The sequence below is a fragment of the Phyllobates terribilis genome, unplaced genomic scaffold, assembly GCF_046119375.1.
Source record: "Phyllobates terribilis strain yellow unplaced genomic scaffold, ASM4611937v1 Scaffold_12__6_contigs__length_324123572, whole genome shotgun sequence".
NCBI lineage: Eukaryota > Metazoa > Chordata > Amphibia > Anura > Dendrobatidae > Phyllobates > Phyllobates terribilis.
Genome location: NW_027362772.1, coordinates 16142685 through 16166161, shown reverse-complemented (window position 1 = coordinate 16166161; position 23477 = coordinate 16142685). Strand labels below are relative to the sequence as shown.

Sequence of the window (23477 nt, the reverse complement as noted above, 5' to 3'; positions counted from 1 at the left end):
CATGTTTTTATTAAAAACCCTAACTTCTGCAATAATAATAATTTTTATTTTTATAGTGCCAACATAGCACTTTACGATAACTCCTCGCTGGTTGATCGCAGAAGCTCGTAAATGATACCATATTTTTTTATTACGAATTTACCTTTCTTTAGAGACCACACATGGCATAACTGCGGTCTGTTATTGTTGTACTTCTGCATTATAGCTCACCAGAAGGGTTCACAGATCCGGAAAAATATGCGTTTTGTTCCTTAGCTGACCCTGCCGCTAAAAATATGCGTCCCATTATTATTGGAAGTACTTCTGATATTCCATATTTCATCTTGGTGCTGGCGAGACTGCAGATTGAACATATGTGCAAATGGAAATACCCTGGGGTGAGAGAGAATTCTTTTGAAGCTAGGAGCGGCATCCTCCTCACCCAGGTGTGTATACATCACAGACCTCTGCTACTAGGGACTACATTCATATATTAATTGCCTGGACAATTGAGTTTGCCACCTCTCCTGTGTGTGCTGCCATTTGCACGGAGAGCTTATTTTACTCTGACAGATGGTCTATAAGGGAGAGGGGGAAGAGGGGCTTGGGGATAGAGATTCTTATTATTTTCTATAACATCTCCCCCTTTTTGAGGTGGCGTAAGGGCTGATTTTACAGATCACCCCTTAAGCCTACCTCCTCGGCATCCCCTTGACGGGACAGCCCATCTGCGTTGCCACGTTCACTACCCTTCTAGTGCTGAATGGTAAAATCGTACTGCTGTAGAGCCAGGCTCCACTGCAGTAGTTTACCATTGTCACTGGACACCCGGTGCAGCCAGCTGAGGGGGCTGTGGGAAGTCAATATGGTGAAGTTGTGCCTGTATAGATAGGGCTCCAGATTCCACAGGGCCCACACTATCGCGACGCACTCCTTCTCCACAGTGGCGTATGCCACCTCCAGGGGTAAGAGCTTGCGGCTGAGAAACATCACCGGATGATCTTCCCCCTGCCAGTTTACCTGGCTGAGCACAGCAACCAGGTCTTCTTTTTCGTGAGGTCCGTCAGAGGCTTAGCAAGGGCACTATAGTTGGGAACAAACTTCCTATAGTACCCTGCCGTACCCAAGAAGGACATCACCTGCTTTTTGGTTTTGGGTGAAGGCTAGGAGGTGAAGGTGATAGCATCAACCTTCCCGGGCTCTGGCTTCAGAGTTCCACCACCCACTTGGTGTCGGAGGTACTGCACCTCCGTCATGCCTACCTGACACTTTCTTGGCTTTATAGTCAACCCAGCGCCCTGGACACGCCTGAGCACCTGCTCCAGGTGCGCCAGGTGTTCCTCAGAGGTGGGACTGAAGACGGCAATGTCATCCAGGTACACAACCGCGAACGCCTCCGGTCCCTCGAGCAGCTGGTTGACTAATCACTGGAAAGTGGCAGGTGCATTCCTCATGCCAACGGGCATGACGAGGGATTCATACAACCCGAACGGTGTAATGAAGGCAGACCTCTCCTGGGTCTCCTGAGACAGTGGAATCTGCCAGTATCCTCAACTCAGGTCCATAATTGTCAAGTACCGGGCCCTGGCTAAGCTATCCAGCAGCTCATCGATGCGTGGCATTGGGTACGCATCGGGAGCTGTGATGGCATTTAGCCTCCTGTAGTCCACACAGAACCGTGTGGTCCAGTCCTTTTTCAGGACCAGGACTACAGGCGAGGCCCACGCACTTTTTGACCGTTGGATCACCCCCAGACACAACATCTCATCTATCTCAGCCTTCATGTCTTTCTGCACCTCTAGAGAGACACAGCAAGCGGATTGACGGACTGGGGGGTGACTCCCTGTGTCCACCTGGTGGACAGCTAGCTGCGTCCTCCCTGGTACACCCGTGAAGAGGGTCAGGTAAAGCCGGAACACCTCCCGCAGCTGGAATTTCTGGTCTGTGGATAGCTGCCGGTTGAATTCCGTGATAGAGTGATAAAGGAGCCATTCCAGAGTATTGCTGTGGACATCATTGGCCCGGTGGCCATCGCCAGAAGCTCTCGAAAACAGTTCATCCTTACTGTGGTAGACTATGCTACCCGGTACCCGGAGGCAGTAGCTCTGTCCTCCATTCGGGCTGATAAGGTGCCAGATGCCCTCTTGGCCATTTTTTTCAAGAGTAGGATTTCCCAGGGAGATGATTACGGGCCAGGGGACTCAGTTCATGTCTCGGTTAATGGGAGCTCTCTGTAAGAAAATGCAGGTGCAGCACCTGGTATTAAGTTCATATCACCCACAGACCAATGGTTTGTGTGAACGATTCAATGGTATAATTAAGCAGATGCTTAAGATGCTGGATGAGTCCCATGGGCGTGACTGGGAGCGTTACCTCCCACACCTGCTATTTGCTTACAGAGAGGTACCACAGGCCTCAACGGGGTTCTTCCCCTTTGAGCTCCTGTATGGCAGATGAGTCCGGGGTCCCCTTGGTCTGGTAAGAGAATCCTGGGAAGGGGAACTGAACTCACCCGAAGTGTCCGTCATAGAGTATGTCATGCGGCTCCGTGACAAAATGCGGGCAATGACGCATCTGGTTCATGAGAATATGGTGCAGGCCCAGGCCAACCAGAAGCTGTGGTACGCCCGGAACGCCTGGGAGCGGGTGTACAAAGTGGGTCAGAAGGTGTGGGTCCTAGTCCCAATGACCCAGAAGCTGCTTCAGGGGGCCTGGGAAGGCCCATACCCCATATTCCAGCGTTTCAATGATGTGAACTACGTGGTCACCATTGGGCATGCCAGGAAGAGGCAGGTCTTCCACGTCAACATGATGAAAGCTCATCATGACACGGACATGTTGCCTTCCTGTGTGTAGCGTCCCCGAAGAAGGCGAGACAGAAGTCCTGGTGGATTTAATGGCCGCCGCCCGGGACGGAGGGTCTATTGAGGACGCGGAATTCAACCCGCAGCTATCCACAGACCAGAAGTCCCAGCTGCTGGAGGTGTTCCGGCTTTACCTGACCCTCTTCACGGGTGTACCAGGGAGTACGCAGCTAGCTGTCCACCAGGTGGACACAGGGAGTCACCCCCCAGTCCGTCAATCCGCTTGCCGTGTCTCTCTAGAGGTGCAGAAAGGCGGAGATAGATGAGATGTTGTGCCTGGGGGTGATCCAACGGTCAAAAAGTGCGTGGGCCTCGCCTGTAGTCCTGGTCCTGAAAAAGGACCGGACCACATGGTTCTGTGTGGACTACAGGAGGCTAAATGCCATCACAGCTCCGGATGCATAACCAATGCCACGCATCGATGAGCTGCTGGATAGCTTATCCGGGCCCGTTACTTGACAATTATGGATCTGAGTCGAGGATACTGGCAGATTCCTCTGTCCCAGGAGGACCAGGAGAGGTCTGTCTTCATTACACCGTTCGGGCTGTATGAATCCCTCATCATGCCCTTTGGCATGAGGAATGCACCTGCCACTTTTTAGTCAACCAGCTGCTTGAGGGACTGGAGGGGTTGCTGTGGCTTACCTGGATGACACTGCCGTCTTCAGTCCCACCTCTGAGGTACACCTGGCGCAAACGAATGCCAGTGTGTTTGGCCTGGGTGCTGTGCTCAGCCAGGTAAACGGGCAGGGGGAAGATCATTCGATGATGTTCCTCAGCCGTAAGCTCTTACCCCGGGAGGTGGCGTACGCCACTGTGGAGAAGGAGTGCCTCGCTATAGTGTGGGTCCTGCGGAAGAGGCAGCCCTATCTATACGGGCGCAACTTCACCATAGTGACTGACCACAGCCCCCTCAGCTGGCTGCACCGGGTGTCCGGTGACAATGGTAAACTACTGCGGTGGAGCCTGGCTCTACAGCAGTACGATTTCACCATTTAGCACAAGAAGGGTAGTGAAGATAGCAATACCGACGGGCTGTCCCGTCAAGGGGATGTTGAGGAGGTAGGTTTAAGGGCCGATCTGTAAATCGGCCCCTACGCTACCTCAAAGAGGGGGAGATGTCATAGAAATATTAAGAATTTCTCCCAAACCACTCTTCCCACCTCCCTTATCGACAATCTGTCAGCGTAAAACAAGTTCAATGTCCAGACTAATTAACATATGAATGTAGTTGTAGTAGCACAGGACTGTGATAAATTTACAATTGAATATCGGAAGTTCCATAATTCCGATAATATTGGGACAGATTTTTAGTGGCAGGGTCAGCTAAGGAACAATACGCTTATTTTTCCGTAGCTGTATGCCCCTCCGGTGAGCTGTGGCGCAAAAGTACAAAAATAACGGACTGAAGCTATGCCATGTGTGGTCTCTAAGGAAAGTTATCCCAGAAGTTAGAGATTTTAATAAAAATATGAAGGCTGGAGCTCAGCCCACGTGATGTCATCACAGGGGGTGTGTTGGCAAGTCCCCCTTCGGCATAAAAGACCCAGCTGAAGATGAGTCCATACTCACGCCGGGAGTATATATTTTATATAGCAGGGGTCACGTTCGATAACGGTCAAATCAATTGGAGCGCCTCCTCTCCAGCTAAACTGAATCGTCTCTGCGATCTGTATAGTAAGTTCCGCTTACATCCTATTTTATTTTATGTAACTGCATATGTATTGTAATGTCTCCTTTTGTAAAACCTTTTGTATATTTTTCATAAACACTGCCTCCCTTTTGGATTAAATATTACATGTTATAGTCCAGTTCCTTCTGTCCTGTAATCGTTCCTCCCCGTAGCCATATGCACTACCAGAAAGCAGGCGTCCAATCAGGCCTGTATTGTATTTTAAAGCTGATCGGTGGTGGCAGCGAATAAGCATAATTGGGCTATCGTGAAGCTGGCAGTGACCATACTGGGGCGTATACACATATTCCATGCAATGGAATACGGAGGTGTGTACGCCATACGGTCACTGCTCGCTTGACGATACCTACGTAGTGAGTAATCGGGATCGTGTGTGCGCGAATCCCTGACAAATCCCTGACACATGCCATTCATTCTCATGGTTTCTCCAGGTTTTTGTTTGTTTAGAGTAGGCAGGTCTAGGTTGGCTTGGAGATTCTGACGTAATCCCTAGCCATGTCTTTATATTATGTTGGCTGCTGTTTGCATACATAATGTATCAGTGTAATAATAATAATACTACAGTGTACACAGCAGGATATAATATACATTATAGTGTTATCTTACACTAATTCGTTATAACTCAGGATGATAATTTTCTGTTTTTTCTTACCGGATTCTGAGTTTCTGAAGTGTCTTCTTTTGGCAGCGGGTTGTTTTCGGGGGTCACCTCCATTTCACACCTGTGAGATTTTATGAATCTTCCCATGAATAAATTAGCTGCATCATATCAGCGATCATACAAAAATCTATAAATCCCCTTTTGTCTGGGCGGAGACCCTCTCGGACCCCTCGTCCTGCTGTCACTGTCTCCAGTTTTACAGCGCCCCTAGTGGCCAGAGACTGGAAATGTAAAAATATGTAAAATCAGACCACCTGCTTTACGGCTCTCGTCAAGTTACCCTTTTTTGACTGTGCTAATTGGCTAAGAGTTCAGAGGGGAGTGGCCTAAATGGCAAACTCTTTTCCTATTGGCCCTTGAGTAGGTGCAAATGTGGCCCTTAGTTTATTATCAGGACTTTTCTCAGATTTAGGGCCCGTCCTGGTGACAGTTTTCTTGTATAACAATCGGCCCCTTTAATTTTGGGAAGATTCTAAAGCTGGGGGTCAATTTTTCCCCCTTTTCAAAATCTCTGCAGGCTGCCAATGTATGGGCACATCCAGAGACGATTACATCTCACAGCTGAGGGCTTGTTACATTGTATCAGTGCAGATAAGAGTTCAGGACAGGAGACTGATTCAGTGTAGCTAAAAGTAGGTCTGAGTGTGACAGCAAGCCCAGATCTTTAACATACTTTACACTGCAGGTGACTTTCCCTTTCCTGTTTTTTTTAGGGGGGTTATGGCTGATACCCCATTGCATATTAAATGGGGTAAGGAGAGGGGTATGGCGGCACGGCTGGACTCACCTGTCGGCCAGGTAGCGTCTGTTCTCTGCTTTGTCTGTTTGCAAAGTTTAAGCTTCTTTGTTTCTGCAAAAGTGGAACTAAAGTCAGAGATGCCGGAGATGAAGCCGGTCCTGCAGCTTTAACGGGAAGCCACTGGTTAACCCCTTTCCTGCCACAGGATCTATAATAAAACACTACAGAGCTGCCCGAGCCGGCATTCTCCTGCAAGGGGGTTTCTGTGGCTCCTTCTGGCCCCCAATAATAAGTAGTTTTGCTCCCCTCGGAGTCGTCCTTATATTTTCGCACCTTCCTCTGCTGCCGGATGTACAGCGATTCCCCCTATATATATAAATCAGGAAGTTTGCGCTTGTGGTCAGCAGCACGCGGCGGTATTACAGACACGCAGACGCGGAGGCTTTGGGTGTGTTTGGAGGATTTGTGATTGGGTCCATTCCTATAAAATGACCATATACACAGAAGACTAAGACGGGAGGAAAAGTGACAACGGACGTCAAATTGATTTAGATTAGCAAAAAAAAAAAAAAATCTTAAAAAGGGGGGTACAGAGCGTCATAAATATATCCCAAATAAGAAAAATCAAGCAGCTTTGCAAATCTGTATTAAAAACTTCCAACCGTATTGTGTATATAGAGGTTAAGCACAGCTATGTGTTTCCATGGTAACAGACTACAAACACCATGTAGTCTGACCTCCCCTTTATAAAAAAAAATGTATGCAAATAAAAAGCAGGAGATCAATGGAAGGGTTAGACTACACAAGGACTGTTTGTAGTCTGTTACTGAGGAGACCTATAGATCAGCATTGTAGCTGTAGACACAAAACGGTCGTTTTTTTCTTTTATTGAAGACTATTTGCAAAGTTGCCTTAATTGTCACTGGATAATTAATGGTTGTAATAGGTGGACATTGCCTTTTATTTATACATATGAATGTCCGGTCGTACATGCTGGTCCCCTGGTGGCAGTAGTACTTTTGGTGCTGGGAGCATCAAAGCATGTGAACCAACTTGTAGACATTCACTTCTTCCCTCTCAGGATCTCCGCTTGCTGTCAGTGAATTGCAACGATGCCAGATTTGTTCCTGTTGCAATGTTATATTCCCAATTATTACCATTACACAACGCAAAGCAGAAGGTGCAGGAGTGAAGGAGGTGCGGGGCAGAGGGAGGTACGGGGAAGAAGGGGTCATGGAATGAAAAAGCTAAATACACTTTGTCCTATTATTTTATTAGAAAATCACAGAGATCGCTACTAATTCACATTAAATACAATAATAAATATTACTTCACAGTCAAACACGTGAGCGGTCGGGATGATGGGACGGCGGCGGCGGCTCTCGCTCCTCAAGTTCAGCCAGTCTGGAATCCACTGCCCTGGGGAAACAATACATGATACAGAGTGTTAGTCCGCGAAGAGCTGCGGAGCACAGCACGTCTACTCTAGTCACATTCAGAGCTGCATTCATAATTCTGCCGACATCTTCATAGCGCAGCTCTGATTGTGTCTGGATACACAGCATTATTACGGTATTAACGGGGTGGACATTGCGGCATTACCGGAGTTTTGCAAGTAAGGACGCTCGCTGGTCACGCAACACTTGGAGAAGCGGGTCGTCATCAAAATCAGCGCCGTCCGAGCCTGCAACGTAAGAGGCAAAGAGGAAGGTCGGGATAACTTTTTATTACAACCTTATCTATAGACACAAGAAACTGATGATATCTATGAATAGGAGAACAAAGGATCACACAGGGATGATGGTTTATTGTAGGACGGTCTTTTTAATCCCTTAAAGGGGTAGTCCTATCTCTAAGATCTTATCCCAATATGTAGCAGGTGTAATAATAATAATAATAATAATAATATTAGCAAATGCCTTCAATTAGAAATGTAGTATAGTTCTTCTGATTCGCTATGTCACTTACCCCATGTGCAGGGAATTGCAGTAGCTTAGGTATTCATGGTTACTTAGTTCTTAGTGGATGTAACCATGGATACCCAAGCTACTGCAATGCCCTGCACATGGGGTAAGCGACAGTCCATCAGAAGAACTATACATTTCTAATTGGAGGCATTTGCTAATATTATTATTATTATTATTATTATTATTACACCTGCTACATATTGGGAAAGGATCTTGGAGATGGGAATACCCATTTAATGCCGCCACCACTGGACGGCAGCTTCTTAAATGCTAAAGTTTCCATATCAAAATGGTAATGTCACTGCTGTCTCTCCCGATGGATCGGGTGACCTCTGCAGCCAATCAGCAGCTAATAGGCAAAAGTCATGAACCGCCCTGTAGTCTGTAGGCAGGGAGGTTTAGAGCGCTGTTCACAGAGGCCAATCCGTACCTTCTGCTTCCTCCAGCAAATGAGCGGCAATCTCTACGGGTCGCGGATCGGCGTCATCCTCCTCGAAGGGGGCGGAGGGTCTCTGTTCCCTTTTCTCACTTTTGGGTTTTGGAGACGGTAGAGGGGAGAAAAGTCGCTCTGAGATCACCTGTCACATAATGAGGAACCACAAGGAGCATTAAGAAATACGGGAAGTGAAGGTCTCGAACATCTGGAGGACGACGAAGACGCGTGAGATGTCTGTGTATAACATGGGAATTACTTCATATAGAGAGATTAATATTATCCCCAGTACCAACAAAAGCCCCCCCTTACCTAATATCAAGACCACCGGTCACATGCAGCACCACAGATTGCACACTGATTTCAGTGGTGACCTGTGTAATACCTCATTTACCCTGTGGGGGAGCTGCAGGGAAACCAAACACTTGCTACACAGAACAGCAGGAAACCCTGACGATCAGCTGAGCATCCAGGACCCCCCCTATAAAAAGGGATTATTCAATGCAGTGAAGCACATTAAAGGGGCACTCCTATCTCACATCCCTGAATGTTTGCTGGGGGTCCAACCCTCACCGTTGCTCCCCGTATACAGGAATACCTGGCCCCATTCACTCCAATAGGAGTCAGTGAAGCCCCTATGCAAAGGAAAAACTGAAGGGGTGCAACACTGAAGTCCCTTCATTCTCAGGATCAATGGAGGTCCCAGAGGCCGGACCCCTCACCAAAATAAGTGATTGTGTATCCTAGCAATATCTCTTTAATATAGACCACTATATAGTGAGACAAGTATAATGGAATGGCGCCCCCAGAGGTAAATTACTGGAAATAATAATACACTTGGACCCACGGCTCAATGTCGGGGTCTTTTCATAGTTACCTGCTCCAGTGCTTGGTGAATGGGGGACTCGGGAACTCGGCCCACCCTGGTTCTTGAAGGACCTTTCTGACCCGGTTGGGTTTTGTCTCTTATTCTTCGGTCTCCTTTAGGTTTCCTCTTTTTTTCCTCTGTCTGCGCAGACGTCCTCTGCCGCTCAGGCGTCCTCTGCCGCTGTTGTGGCTGCTGCGTCACGTCTTCTCTGTGCTGGGCTGCGGGATGAACACCCTCCGCCTTCCGCTGCCACGTACCTGGCACCTTCTGGCTTTGAACGCAGGGTAGGATGTCGCACAGAAGGTGCAGATGTGGGGGGACGTTACCGTTTGGGGTCACACTCGGACTAGCCAGGGGGACGTGGCTGAGGTAGGAGGTGGGATCGTGGGGCTGTGATGGACCGTAAGCGCTCTGTACTGCCCCCTGTGATGAGATCTGATAATGCAGATCAGTGGAGTCCTCTGTGTGTGTCCCCTATAGAAAGGAGCGACAGAAAACGAATGTTGATTGTGTAGCAGATCAAGGGGAGGGGACGACACTAGATCACTAGGGACACTTGTGCCCTGCTATACCTACCTGTCTGGGAATTCGGACGGGTGGAGATGGGCTGCGTTTGCGGGTGGTGACCTGCATCGTCCCTTCTCGTGCTTGTTCCATCTTCCTTCGCAATCGCCATTGATACAAGATGTCCTCCTCGGGGGCCGGTGTAGAGTGGGCTCGGATGGGAGTGAGGATCGGGCGTGAAACAGGTATGATGGGGGCTAAAACTATAAATGAAAACCTCAGGGAGTTAAATTCTCCAGATCAATGAAGTCCAGCATGTATGACCCGGTCCTTTCATTACCAGTTGTGTCCAGCGGGGGTGGTCTCGTCCTGCCGTCACTGCCTGAGCTGGAGACATTGGACACTGGAGAAGACCCCAGACCTTCAGAGCTTACGGGGCCCACGCTGCTCAGGGACGACTCGCTGCCACAGGACACAAAGACACCGATTACACCAACAAGAACATATGTAGACAAGAAATACGTCTCACTAAACAACCTGCTCCTGCAGAGCAACGTGGGGTTCTACAGTCCCCATGAACACAGGCGCTGGCACAGATCGTCCCATCTGCAAAGTCTCTCTACAATTTTTCAGTTGTCTCTGAGCTCTGCAGCACATAGTCAGAAGCAGCAGCAGCAGCATGGAGGACATTATATGCAAGTATTGAGCTGTGTAGCTGTGAATCCAGCACTAGGCCAAGATAAAAGCCTTCATAGAAAGCAGCAGCAGCAGCATGGTGGGCATTACTGAGCCCCAATGAGCAGTGTAGATGTGAATCCCAGGATATGGGTGAAAAAAACATTTAGCAGAAGCAGCATGGAGGACATTATACAGCAGTACTGAGCAGTGTAGCTGTATATCCTGCACCATGGTAAGATAAAACACTAAAAAGCAGCATGGCGGATACTATACAGCAGTATTCAGCAGTGTAGCTGTATATCCCACAAAAAAAAACAACAAAAAAAAAAAACAACAAAAAAAAAAAAACAGCATTGTGGAAGACATTATACAGAACTACAGCTGTGAATCCAGCATTTTGGCGAGATAGTAAGAGTTTTTATGAAGCAGCAACACTGTCTCTCTCGGCTCCTTCTCATTTGCCCTCTCTATAGACTTCAATGGGCAGCTGTAAGCTGATCCCTTAGTGATCTAGCAGTTTTGTCTGAGTGAAGAATGAGGAGAAGTGGCTCATCAGTGGAGATAGAAACTGATTTCACTGATAAGATATATTACAAAGTTTCACATCTTCTGTTCTACTATTAATTAATGCAAAGTTTATTAGTCAGGGCCGCAGACTTTTGTGCAGTTGCGTATACTTTTAATATCAGTGTATAGTGTTTTTCCTGGATTGCTGGCGGAGTAGGCGTTCTTGTATCTGGCGGCTCACCTCCGCAGGATCAGCTTCCCTGCGCGGAGCTGGAGGCCGGCAATGTCCACCTCATCAGGACAAAGCCTGGAGTCGTTCACTGAACTTTCCTAAGAAAAAGAGAATATGGGAAACAGCTCAGAAAACCCAACCCCGATCTCACACAGATCGCATGATACAACAGTAACTCACCTCCAGAGGGGGTGTCCTCTCCAGAATATAAGGAGAAGACCCCCGAGGAGCCGAGGTCCCTGCAACAGAACAGCGTCAGACAGTCAGGAGTCAGTAATCCCAGACACTACACGTAAAGGACCCCCTCACTGCTCCGGACCCCACAACCACAAGAGCGGCAACACCAGGAACACAAGACACAAAACTGAAGACCGAGGAAAGCGATAATAATTACAGGAGAAGGATATCATGTCATTACCCTGAGCAGCAACATGAATCTCCCCACATAAATGTCCACATCCCTCCGCCGGAGAGTGAAACCCACCCGAGTCTGGACGGAACCGCTGCATCTCCGGGCTGTAAGAGGAATCCTGCAGCCACCAAAAGTCTTTTACTCCGAAATGTGGAGGAGACCGATCACCGCGACTGGTGGGACAACCACTGCGAAAGCGGGCTATGTACCTGCAGTGACATCACAATGTGGATGAAAGGGTAACTGCCCAAAACCCAGGACACTACTGATCCTGTACTGATCCTGAGTATTATACTCCAGAGCTGCACACACTATTCTGCTGGTGCAGTCACTGTGTACATACTTTACATTACTGATCCTGAGTTACATCCTGTATTATACTCCAGAGCTGCACTCACTATTCTGCTGGTGCAGTCACTGTGTACATACATTACATTACTGATCCTGAGTTACATCCTGTATTATACTCCAGAGCTGCACTCACTATTCTGCTGGTGCAGTCACTGTGTACATACATTACATTACTGATCCTGAGTTACACCCTGTATTATACTCCAGAGCTGCACTCACTATTCTGCTAGTGTATTCACTATGTACATACATTACATTACTGATCCTGAGTTACCTCCTGTATTATACTCCAGAGCTGCACTCACTATTCTGCTGGTGCAGTCACTGTGTACATACATTACTGATCCTGAGTTACCTCCTGTATTATACTCCAGAGCTGCACTCACTATTCTGCTGGTGCAGTCACTGTGTACATACATTATTGATCCTATACTAATCCTTAGTTACATCCTGTATTATACTCCAGAGCTGAACTCACTATTCTGCTGGTGCAGTCACTGTGTACATACTGTGACAGATTCATTGGTATTATATGCGAGGGGGAGGTATGTGTCACTCAGGGTGCTCTACTGTGTGAATTGAAACCAATAGATTTTCTGCCAGCATGTTATATGCTGGGGGTTACCTCTTTAAAAGGGTGTGGTTTTATGGGAATGACGTAGAGATGGGAGGGAAGTCATTCCCCATACTTCCCCTCAGGGTGTGGCTGGGCAGGGTATAAGTGTTCAGTTTGTTTCCTGTGTGAAGTGTGTGGTCTGGAGATTGAAGTCTCCAGGCTGTGTGTGGCTGACACCAGAGAGCAACACCGGAGGACTGGTGTTGCGGACACTTCACAGGACTACCTGCAGCTGGCAAAGGCCTTGCTGGCTAAGAGGACTCTGTTATATTTTCAGCTTTTGTTTCCCTGTTAACCCCAAGAGGGACGGTTCATTTTATTGGGACGCTGCTGGAGTTTATGTCGCACAATAAACCCGCAGGAAACTTACCCAAACCGTGAGTCCTGTGTCTGCCTCCAGAGAGCCGAGGGAGTCGTCTTGCCACAGTTGGTGGAAAATGAGGGCAAGGGCCCAGGAGCAAGTGTGCCTGTTATAAGAAACGGTGGATGTCCTGGGTGCAGGCCGCCACCCAGCCAGAGATGTCCGGCAGCATGGAGGAGCTTATTAAGCACCTGGTGCAGAGCCAACAACAGATGCACCAGCAGCACTTGCAGAGCCAACAGCAGGACCAGGAGACGACCAAACTGTTGCTTCAGCAGATCCAGTTGCAGCAAAAGGCTCAGCAGCAGCAGCTTCTGGGGGATGCCATCCGAGGCAGGGCGACTGCCCCACCTCCAGTGCCGACTGATGATTCCCACATCAGGAAGGCGGTAAGACGGGCCATGCAGAAAATGATCCCCGGGGATGATGTAGAAGCATTTCTGACTGTCTTTGAGTGGGTGGCTGATCGGGAGAGACTTCCACCAGAACAGAGGACAGAGGTTCTGGCGCCATATTTATTGGGTGAACCCCAAAAGGCATATTAAGACTTGGCACTGCAGGATGCCAAGGAATATGCAAAACTAAAGACAGAGATATTAGCACGCCTGGGAGTGAATATGGCAATGAGAGCCCAACGAGTCCATCACTGGGCATACGCCAGCAACAAGCCCCCTCGCTCGCAGATGTTTGACCTACTGCATCTCGTTCAGAAGTGGTTGCAGCCAGAGTCCTCCACTCCGGCCCAGATGGTCGAGCGGGTGGGGAATGATAGGTTTGTGCATTCCCTTCCCAAACCAGTACAGACTTGGATTGCCCAGGGCGATCCCCAGAACGCGGATGACTTCATCGGCCTGGTAGAGAGGTACCAGGTGGTTGAAAAATCCTTCGGGAAACCGGATATAGTCCTCCGTACTGGGACACCAAAAAGGGGGCGGTTTCACCACGGAACGGGTCTAGAGCCACCATTGAGGGGCTTCCCACTACACACTGAAGATGCCACAAGGACTGGGGTTAAGGACATAGTCTGTTGGGGGTGTCACAACCCTGGACACGTAGCAGCCCGGTGTCATATGTCCCTTGAGCCCATGGACTGCAGACTAGGCAGACGGGTCTCCTATTATGCTTACCCAGCCTGTGGAGTGGACGGTTGACCCTGCGAGTGGCCGCAGACATGTGCCATATCCATTAATGGAGTAAAGCTGCTTGGACTGTTAGACTCTAGGAGTCTGGTGACTTTAATCAGAGCTACCCTTACCCACCAGTTGATCCCTTCCAAAACTGTGGGCATTCAGTGCATCCATGGCGAAGCCAAGGACTATCCCGTGGCCACAGTGGGAACAGTCAGTGGTGCCCAGTCCCACAAAGTCGGGGTGGTTAAGGACTTGATACATCCCATCATACTGGGCTGTGATTTTTCTTTATTTTGGGACTTGTGGGGTAAGGGAACTGGACTAAGTAGTGTGGACAAAAGCCAGGTCCCTGGAGAAGAATTCCCGATGAAGTCTCAGGTGGAGGAGTTCCCACTGTGCGTCTTTGCCGGCGACGAGGGCGAGGCGGTGACCGAGGAGACCAACCTCCGAGTTAGATATGTCCAGAGAGAACTTTGGGACTGCTCAAATTTGAGACCTGACCTTAAAGGAGGCATTTGACCAGGTTACTGTATGTAATAGGATTGCCCAAGAGCCGGGGGCCGACACCAGTTTACCCTACTTTGCAGTGCAGGGGGAGTTGCTATATCGGGTGGCTAAACTAAGGGGCGGTGAGACAGTGGAACAGCTAGCCGTTAGTCCTGGGGCCATACAGACGGAGGGTACTAGTTATGGCCCATTCACATGTTCTTGGGGGACACTTAGGGGTCGAGAAAACTCAGGAGAGGATACTGAGAAGGTTTTATTGGCCAGGGTGTTCCCGAGAAATTCATAACTATTGTAGGTCCTGCCCCATCTGCCAAATAACCGCTCCCTCTTCCGCAGCCCCTTACTTCCACTACCTGTGAGAGGCTCCCTTTGAGAGGATTGCCATGGACCTCGCAGGCCCCTTGGTTAAATCAGCTTAGGGCCACAAATATATCCTGGTGGTCATGGACTATGCGACCGGGTACCCCTAAGGAACTCGTCCAGTAAAAGTATAGCCTGAGAGCTGGTCCATATTTTTGCTCGGACAGGTCTGCCAAAAGAGATTCTAACAGACCAAGGAACCCCCTTCATGAACAAGGTGATGAAGGAGCTTTGCAGAGTCCTTCAGATAGCTCAGATTCGGACCTCGGTTTACCATCCGCAGACGGACGGCCTAGTGGAACGCTTCAAAAAGACCTTAAAGGCGATGCTCAGGAAGGTCGTTGAAAAGAATGGGCGAGACTGGGACTACCTGCTCCCATTTCTACTTTTCTCCGTCAGAGAAGTTCCTCAAGCCTCCACTGGTTTCTCTCTGTTTGAGCTCCTATATGGGCGGCATCCAAGAGGTCTCCTAGACATCGCCAAGGAAACCTGGGAGGCTGAGGTCACGCCCCACCGGAGCATCATCGAACATGTCGCCCAGTTACAGGAGAGAATGTCAAAGGTGATGCCCATCGTGAAGGAACATCTCCTCCAGGCGCAGGAAGCCCAGGCGAGGGTCTATAAGAGACTAAGACAGTTCCAGCCCGGGGACCGTGTTTTGGTGCTAATCCCTACCGTCGAGAGCAAGTTGCTCGCCAAATGGAAGGTCCGTACGAGGTGGTGGAGAAAGTCAGCGAGGTTAATTATAAAGTACACCAGCCTGGCCGAAGAAAGCCGCACCAAATATACCATGTGAACTTGCTCAAGCTGTGGCGGGACCAGGAGCCTGTGGAAACGCCTTGCCTGGGAGCCGCACCCGAAGGCAAGGTGGAGGAGGTCACTATTGCAGAGACTATCGCCAGCCCAGAAGCAACAGTGTTCGAGAATTACTACAGCGGAATCTGGAGCTAGTCTCAGAGTTGCCGGGGCATACTCAGGTGGTAGAGCATTGACGTACTTACAGAGCCACATGTAAGAGTGAATCTGAAGCCGTAACGGATTCCGGAAGCACACTGGGAGTGTAAATTAGTGTCAGATCATGCCCCGTTGAGATGGTTGAGGGGAAAAAACGCCAGGGTAACTAAATGGTTCCTAGGGCTCCAAGACTAACATTCACGTGGAGCATAGGCCCGGGAAGTTACATGGGCACGCTGATGCCCTCTCTAGGATCCCCTGCCTGGTGTCAGAAGGTGCCCAAACCCTCGGCTTTGGGCAGGGGGGGGGGGGGGGGATATGTGACAGTCACTGGTATTATATGCGAGGGGGAGGTATGTGTCACTCAGGGTGCTCTCCTGTGTAAACTGAAACCAATAGATTTTCTGCCAGCATGTTATATGCTGGGGGTTACCTCTTTAAAAGGGTGTGGTTTTATGGGAATGACATAGAGATGGGAGGGAAGTCATTCCCCATACTTCCCGTCAGGGTGTGGCTGAGCAGGGTATAAGTGTTCAGTCAGTTTGTTACCTGTGTGGAGTGTGTGGTCTGGAGATTGAAGTCTTCAGGCTGTGTGTGGCTGACACCAGAGAGCAACACCGGAGGACTGGTGCTGCGGACACGTCACAGGGCTACCTGCAGCTGGCAAACGCCTTGCTGGCTAAGAGGACTCTGTTATATTTTCATCTTTTGTTTCCCCGATAACCCCAAGAGGGACGGTTTATTTTATTGGGACGCTGCTGGAGTTTATGCCACACAATAAACCGCAGGAAGCTTACCCAAACCGTGAGTCCTGTGTCTGCCTCCAGAGAGCCGAGGGAGTCATCTTGCCACAATACATTACTGATCCTGTACTGATCCTGAGTTACATCCTGTATTATTCTCCAGAGCTGCACTCACTATTCTGCTGGTGCGGTCACTGTGTACATACATTACATTACTGATCCTGAGTTACATCCTGTATTATACTCCAGAGCTGCACTCACTATTCTGCTGGTGCAGTCATTGTGTACATACATTACATTACTGATCCTGTACTGATCCCGAGTTACATCCTGTATTATACTCCAGAGCTGCACTCACTATTCTGCTGGTGCAGTCACTGTGTACATGCATTCCATTACTGATCCTGAGTTACATCCTGTATTATACTCCAGAGCTGCACTCACTATTCTGCTGGTGCAATCACTGTGTACATACATTACATTACTGATCCTGAGTTACATCCTGTATTATACTCCAGAGCTGCACTCACTATTCTGCTGGTGCAGTCATTGTGTACATACATTACATTACTGATCCTGAGTTACATCCTGTATTATACTCCAGAGCTGCACTCACTATTCTGCTGGTGCAATCACTGTGTACATACATTACATTACTGATCCTGAGTTACATCCTGCATTATACCCCAGAGCTGCACTCACTATTCTGCTGGTGCAGTCACTGTGTACATACATTACATTACTGATCCTGAGTTACATCCTGTATTATACTCCAGAGCTGCACTCACTATTCTGCTGGTGCAATCACTGTGTACATACATTATATTACTGTTCCTGAGTTACCTCCTGTATTATACCCCAGAGCTGCACTCACTATTCTGCTGGTGCAGTCACTGTGTACATACATACATTACTGATCCTGAATTACCTCCTGTATTATACTCCAGAGCTGCACTCACTATTCTGCTGGCGCAGTCACTGTGTACATACATTACATTACTGATCCTGAGTTACATCCTGTATTATACTCCAGAGCTGCACTCACTATTCTGCTGGTGCAGTCACTGTGTACATACATTACATTACTGATCCTGAGTTACATTCTGTATTATACTCCAGAGCTGCACTCACTATTCTGCTGGTGCAGTCACTGTGTACATACATTACATTACTGATCCTGAATTACCTCCTGTATTATACTGCAGAGCTGCACTCACTATTCTGCTGGTACATACATTAGCAGTATTATTAGTCACCTTGCCAGCACTGACTCTTCGGACCCCGGGACTTTCTGCTTTTCAGTCCCTCCACTATTTGTGGCGGTCGGCCCCTCATCCCGCTCTGGGGTCTTACTGCTTCCTTCTGTGGACGGCCACGATTCATCGAAAGGCTCAGAGGAGTCGGACTCGGGGAGGCCGGGCAGCAGCCGCTGGGATCCCACAAGGAAGCTGAGATCAGGGGGGCTGAGGGCATCGGACAGATGGTGAGGAAGTGAATGGAGCCGATCCGGACTGAGAACCTGAGCGAGACGCCGGTGATTAGTCAGACGTCAGTGTACGGAGCGATTATAATAATTATCGGCCGCCATTCCCCTGCATCGTCCCTTGTACCAACATGGTTGTGTGCGGCACTTACGGTTTTCCTCTGCGCCTCGTTAAGTGTTTGGGGGATGGATGGGCGATAATGAGTCCTAGCTCTTGTTTGGGTCGGGAAAGGGTCGCCCTGGTTGGAGAACACAGCAACGCTGAAAAACAACAACACAGTGCTGTATAATGAACAGGGTATACAGTGGATTGCAAAAGTAAAAGTATTCACCCCCTTGGCTTTTTACCTATTTTGTTACATTACAATCTGTGTGTAAATATTTTTGTAATCTGATTTGTGTGATGCATCAGCACTAAATAGTCTAAGTTGGTGAAATGAGAAATATATCGGCATATATTAAATTTATGGGATCAAATAACTAAGAATCAGGATGTGCATATGTATTCACCACTTCTGTGATGAAGCCCGTAAAAATGTCTGGTGCAAGCAATTCCCTTCATAAGTCCCATGCTTAGTGACAGGACGTCCACCTGTGTGCAGTCTGATATCACATGTCTGTCAGTATATACACTTTACCTTCTCTGAAAGGCCCCAGAGGCTGCAACACCATTAACAAGAGGCACCACTAACCAAAACAGGTCTCCACACACCACCACGAAGGCCGAGGAGATCTCCCACACACCACCACCACGAAGGCCGAGGAGATCTCCCACACACCACCACCACGAACGCCGAGATCTCCCACACACCACCACCACGAACACACCACCGCCACGAAGGCCAAGGAGATCTCCCACACACCACCGCCACGAAGGCCGAGGAGATCTCCCACACACCACCGCCACGAAGGCCGAGGAGATCTCCCACACACCACCGCCACGAAGGCCGAGGAGACCTCCCACACACCACCGCCACGAAGGCCGAGGAGACCTCCCACACACCACCGCCACGAAGGCCGAGGAGACCTCCCACACACCACCGCCACGAAGGCCGAGGAGACCTCCCACACACCACCGCCACGAAGGCCGAGGAGACCTCCCACACACCACCGCCACGAAGGCCGAGATCTCCCACACACCACCGCCACGAAGGCCGAGGAGATCTCCCACACACCACCGCCACGAAGGCCGAGGAGATCTCCCACACACCACCGCCACGAAAGGCCGAGGAGATCTCCCACACACCACCGCCACGAAAGGCCGAGGAGATCTCCCACACACCACCGCCACGAAAGGCCGAGGAGATCTCCCACACACCACCGCCACGAAAGGCCGAGGAGATCTCCCACACACCACCGCCACGAAAGGCCGAGGAGATCTCCCACACACCACCGCCACGAAAGGCCGAGGAGATCTCCCACACACCACCGCCACGAAAGGCCGAGGAGATCTCCCACACACCACCGCCACGAAAGGCCGAGGAGATCTCCCACACACCACCACCACGAAAGGCCGAGGAGATCTCCCACACACCACCACCACAAAGGCCGAGGAGATCTCCCACACACCACCACCACAAAGGCCAAGGAGATCTGCAAACACCACCACAAAGGCCAAGGAGATCAGCAAACGTCATGAAGACCAAGGAGATCTGAAAACAACACCATGAAGAAGAGCAAGGAGATCTGCAAACAAGTCAGGGACAAAGTTGTTGAGAAGTATAAGTCAGGGTTGGGTTCTAAAAAAAAATATCCCAATCTCTGACAATCAAATCCATTATCATCAAATGGAAAGAACATGGTACCACAACAAACCTGCCAAGAGAGGGCTGCCCACCAAAACTCTCAGCCCTGGCAAGGAGGGCATTAATCAGAGAGGCAGCACAGAGACCAAAGGTAACCCTGAAGGAGCTGCAGAGTTCCCTAAGAGAGACTGGAGTATTGTTCAAACCATCACAATAAGCAGTACACTCCATAGAATTGGCCTTTATGGAAGAGTGGGCAGAAAAAAAGCCTTTACTTACACACAAAAATTGTAAGGCTCGTTTTGAGTTTGCCAAAGACATATGGGAGATTCCTCAAATGTATGGAGGAAGGTGCTGTGGTCAGATGAGACCAAAACTGAACTTTTTGGCCACCAAGGTAAACGCTATGTCTGGCACCAATCCAATACAGCTCATCACCCCAAGAACACCATCCCCACAGTGAAACATGATGGTAGCATCATCATGCTGTGGGGATGTTTTTTAGCAGCAGTGACAAGTAATATTGTCTGAGTCGAAGGGGGAGATGGATGGTGCGAAATACAGGGATATTCTAGAACAAAACCTGTTTCAGTCTGTCAGTGATTTGAGACTGGGATGAAGGTTCACCTTCCAACAAGACAATGACTCAAAGCATACTGCTCAAGCAACACTTGAGTGGTGTGAGGGGAAACGTGGAAATGTTCTGTAGCAGCCGGGTCACAGCCCAGACCTTAATCCAATGGAGAATCTGGTGTCAGACGTGAAGATCGCTGTTCACCAGAGGAAACATCTAATCTGAAGGAGCTGGAGCAGTTTTGTCTTGAGGAATGGGCACAAACCCCAGTAGCCAAATGTAATAAGCTCATAGAGACTTATCCAAAGCGACTGCAGCTGTAATTGCCACAAAAGGAGGCTCCACAAAGTACTGACTTTAGGGGGGGGGGTGAATAGTTATGCACACAGAAGTTTTCAGTTATTTTGTCCTATTTGTTGTTTGCCTCACAATAAAAAGAAACCAAATGTTCACAGTTGTCGGCATCTTCTCTACATGAACTGATGGAAACCCTCAAAAAAACTGTGAAATTCCAGGTTGTGAGGAAGCAAAACACGTAAAATGAAAAGGGGGTGAACACTTTTGCAAGCCACTATATGACACGGCATCATTATATCAGTACAGACAAGGAGGCGATGGATAAAACTCGCAGCCTGGAAAATGCAGGATCGGTGACAGCCGCCCGGGGCTCATCTATTATTCAGGCTGCGGATCGGCTTCCAGTCTCAGGTACTCGGACAAAAGAAGAGATGAAAAAGGCGACTGTAGAACACGGAGCTGAAAAGCGTGCAGACACTCTGACCCGAGACGTGTGACCCCCCCACGGGTCAACAGGGAAGTATCATCTCCTGCGCCCCCTGGAGGCAAACATGTGGTACTGCTGCTCCCCAGCTGATGGATGGTCCCCTGACAATGAGCCGACGGCAGAGCAGGGGGGGGGTCCCCTGGCAAGGAGCCGACGGCAGAGCTGGGGGGGGGGGGGGCCCTGGCAATGAGCCGACGGCAGAGCTGGGGGGGGTCCCCTGACAATGAGCCGACGGCAGAGCTGGGGGGGGGGGCCCTGACAATGAGCCGACGGCAGAGCTGGGGGGGGGGGCCCTGACAATGAGCCGACGGCAGAGCTGGGGGGGGGGGCCTGACAATGAGCCGACGACAGAGATGGGGGGGGGACCCCAGGCAAGGAGCCGACGGCAGAGATGGGGGGGGGGGGTCCCCAGGCAAGGAGCCGACGGCAGAGATGGGGGGGGGGGGGTCCCCAGGCAAGGAGCCGACGGCAGAGATGGGGAGGGGGTCCCCAGGCAAGGAGCCGACGGCAGAGATGGGGAGGGGGGGTCCCCAGGCAAGGAGCCGACGGCAGAGATGGGGAGGGGGGGTCCCCAGGCAAGGAGCCGACGGCAGAGATGGGGAGGGGGGGTCCCCAGGCAAGGAGCCGACGGCAGAGATGGGGAGGGGGGGTCCCCAGGCAAGGAGCCGACGGCAGAGATGGGGGGGTCCCCAGGCAAGGAGCCGACGGCAGAGATGGGGGGGTCCCCAGGCAAGGAGCCGACGGCAGAGATGGGGGGGTCCCCAGGCAAGGAGCCGACGGCAGAGATGGGGGGGGTCCCCAGGCAAGGAGCCGACGGCAGAGATGGGGGGGGGGTCCCCAGGCAAGGAGCCGACGACAGAGATGGGGGGGGGGGTCCCCAGGCAAGGAGCCGACGGCAGAGATGGGGGGGGGTCCCCGGGCAAGGAGCCGACGGCAGAGATGGGGGGGGGTCCCCGGGCAAGGAGCCGACGGCAGAGATGGGGGGGGGTCCCCGGGCAAGGAGCCGACGGCAGAGATGGGGGGCCCCCAGGCAAGGAGCCGACGGCAGAGATGGGGGGCCCCCAGGCAAGGAGCCGACGGCAGAGATGGGGGGCCCCCAGGCAAGGAGCCGACGGCAGAGATGGGGGGCGGGGGTCCCCAGGCAAGGAGCCGACGGCAGAGATGGGGGGGGGGGGTCCCCAGGCAAGGAGCCGACGACAGAGATGGGGGGGTCCCCAGGCAAGGAGCCGACGACAGAGATTGGGGGGGTCCCCAGGCAAGGAGCCGACGACAGAGATGGGGGATCCCCTGACAAGGAGGTAACGACATATGGGGGGGGTCCCCTGACAACACAGATGGGGGTCCCCTGACACTGAGCTGACGACAGAGATGGGGGGGTCCCGGACAATGAGGCGATGTGTTAATTATGTGCAGGTGAGGGGCGATCCGATGGTGCACTGTACCTGCTCTTCATGGCGGTCGGACCCCCGCAGCGTTCTCCTTCCTTCCCGATTCCTCAAATCTCTGCAGGAAAGTAATAATGATATTGTCAGACGGACGCGGGGTCCTCGAGTTGATTCTTCTATTAATATTTCGGGGTCATTTTCTGAGGTTTTTTTTGAACGATTTTCCAGCGACTGCAGAAACCAGTAAATTGGTGAAATCAGTTTTGGGAAACAAATCTCCACCTGCTAATTACACACAGAGAGGGAAGTAGCACATCAAATGGATTGTCGGCAGCGCTATCACTACGTCGTCACCGCTGCAGCCAACTCCTGAGCTCCATAGCTGACAGTGATTGTCTGCACCACTATCACTAGGACGTCATGCCTGCACCAATCATGGACCTTCAGCCAATCCCTGACCTTCGTAGCTCTGTAGGCAGCAATGATTGGCTGCAGCCAAACTCTGAGCTCGGCAGCGCTGTAGATGGTAGTGATTTTCAGCAGCACAATCACTGTGATGACACCGCTGTAGCCAATCACAGGGCTCTGTAGATGGCAGAGATTGTCAGCAGCACTATCGCTATGGAGACACCGCCGCAGACAATCAGCAGTCACTCAGTTATAAACCCAGAGAGGCTGATAAATACCGGGAGGCAGTGTCGGGCCGGAGTGTGACGCGCAGACATCCGCCGCCCGCTCCGCAGATCCCCAGCACTCGAACCTCCCGCCGTTTCCGGCCGCGGGTCGCCTTAGCAACCGTCACCTCGCCGCAAGAGATTATGGGAGGCACGTCACTCCCAAATAGCAGAAGGAGCTACATTACCCGTCATGCCTTCAGCGTAACACTGCGTCTACCTTACGTCATGACGCACATACGAAAGGCGTCATCTGGTTTACACGCCTCTGAT

At 50.6% G+C, this 23477-nt stretch overlaps 2 protein-coding genes across 6 annotated transcripts in view; both read right to left on the bottom strand.

Annotated features, from left to right (window-relative positions):
• The window catches only part of ARHGAP33 (Rho GTPase activating protein 33), a 101465-nt gene extending 95137 nt beyond the window's left edge, over positions 1–6328 (bottom strand). For 2 of the 4 annotated variants that reach the window (XM_073655585.1, XM_073655588.1), the window contains exons 1-2: positions 5985–6328; positions 5189–5258 (exon numbers count right to left, since the gene is read on the bottom strand). In XM_073655585.1, the coding sequence (XP_073511686.1) occupies positions 5189–5251 (63 nt within the window). In that variant the 5' untranslated portion in view covers positions 5252–5258; positions 5985–6328. The remainder of the gene's footprint in view (positions 1–5188; positions 5259–5984) is intronic. The other 2 variants (XM_073655586.1, XR_012252391.1) reach the window with 2 other exon arrangements.
• Positions 6329–7188: 860 nt separating this feature from the next.
• Positions 7189–23455, bottom strand: PROSER3 (proline and serine rich 3). 2 transcript variants are annotated; one of them, XM_073655584.1, is made up of 13 exons: positions 23393–23455; positions 22588–22648; positions 18195–18303; positions 17816–18078; positions 11610–11746; positions 11306–11364; positions 11135–11223; positions 10049–10170; positions 9781–9971; positions 9214–9678; positions 8334–8481; positions 7539–7620; positions 7189–7355 (listed from the first exon to the last, which is right to left on the bottom strand). In XM_073655584.1, exons 2-13 carry the CDS (start codon positions 22596–22598, stop codon positions 7274–7276), a joined length of 1758 nt encoding a protein of 585 aa, XP_073511685.1. In that variant the 5' UTR covers positions 22599–22648; positions 23393–23455; the 3' UTR covers positions 7189–7273. The 2 variants fall into 2 exon arrangements, with proteins under 2 accessions (XP_073511685.1, XP_073511684.1); XM_073655583.1 differs by lacking the exon at positions 23393–23455 and adding an exon at positions 23217–23385.
• Between the last annotated feature and the right edge of the window lie 22 nt (positions 23456–23477).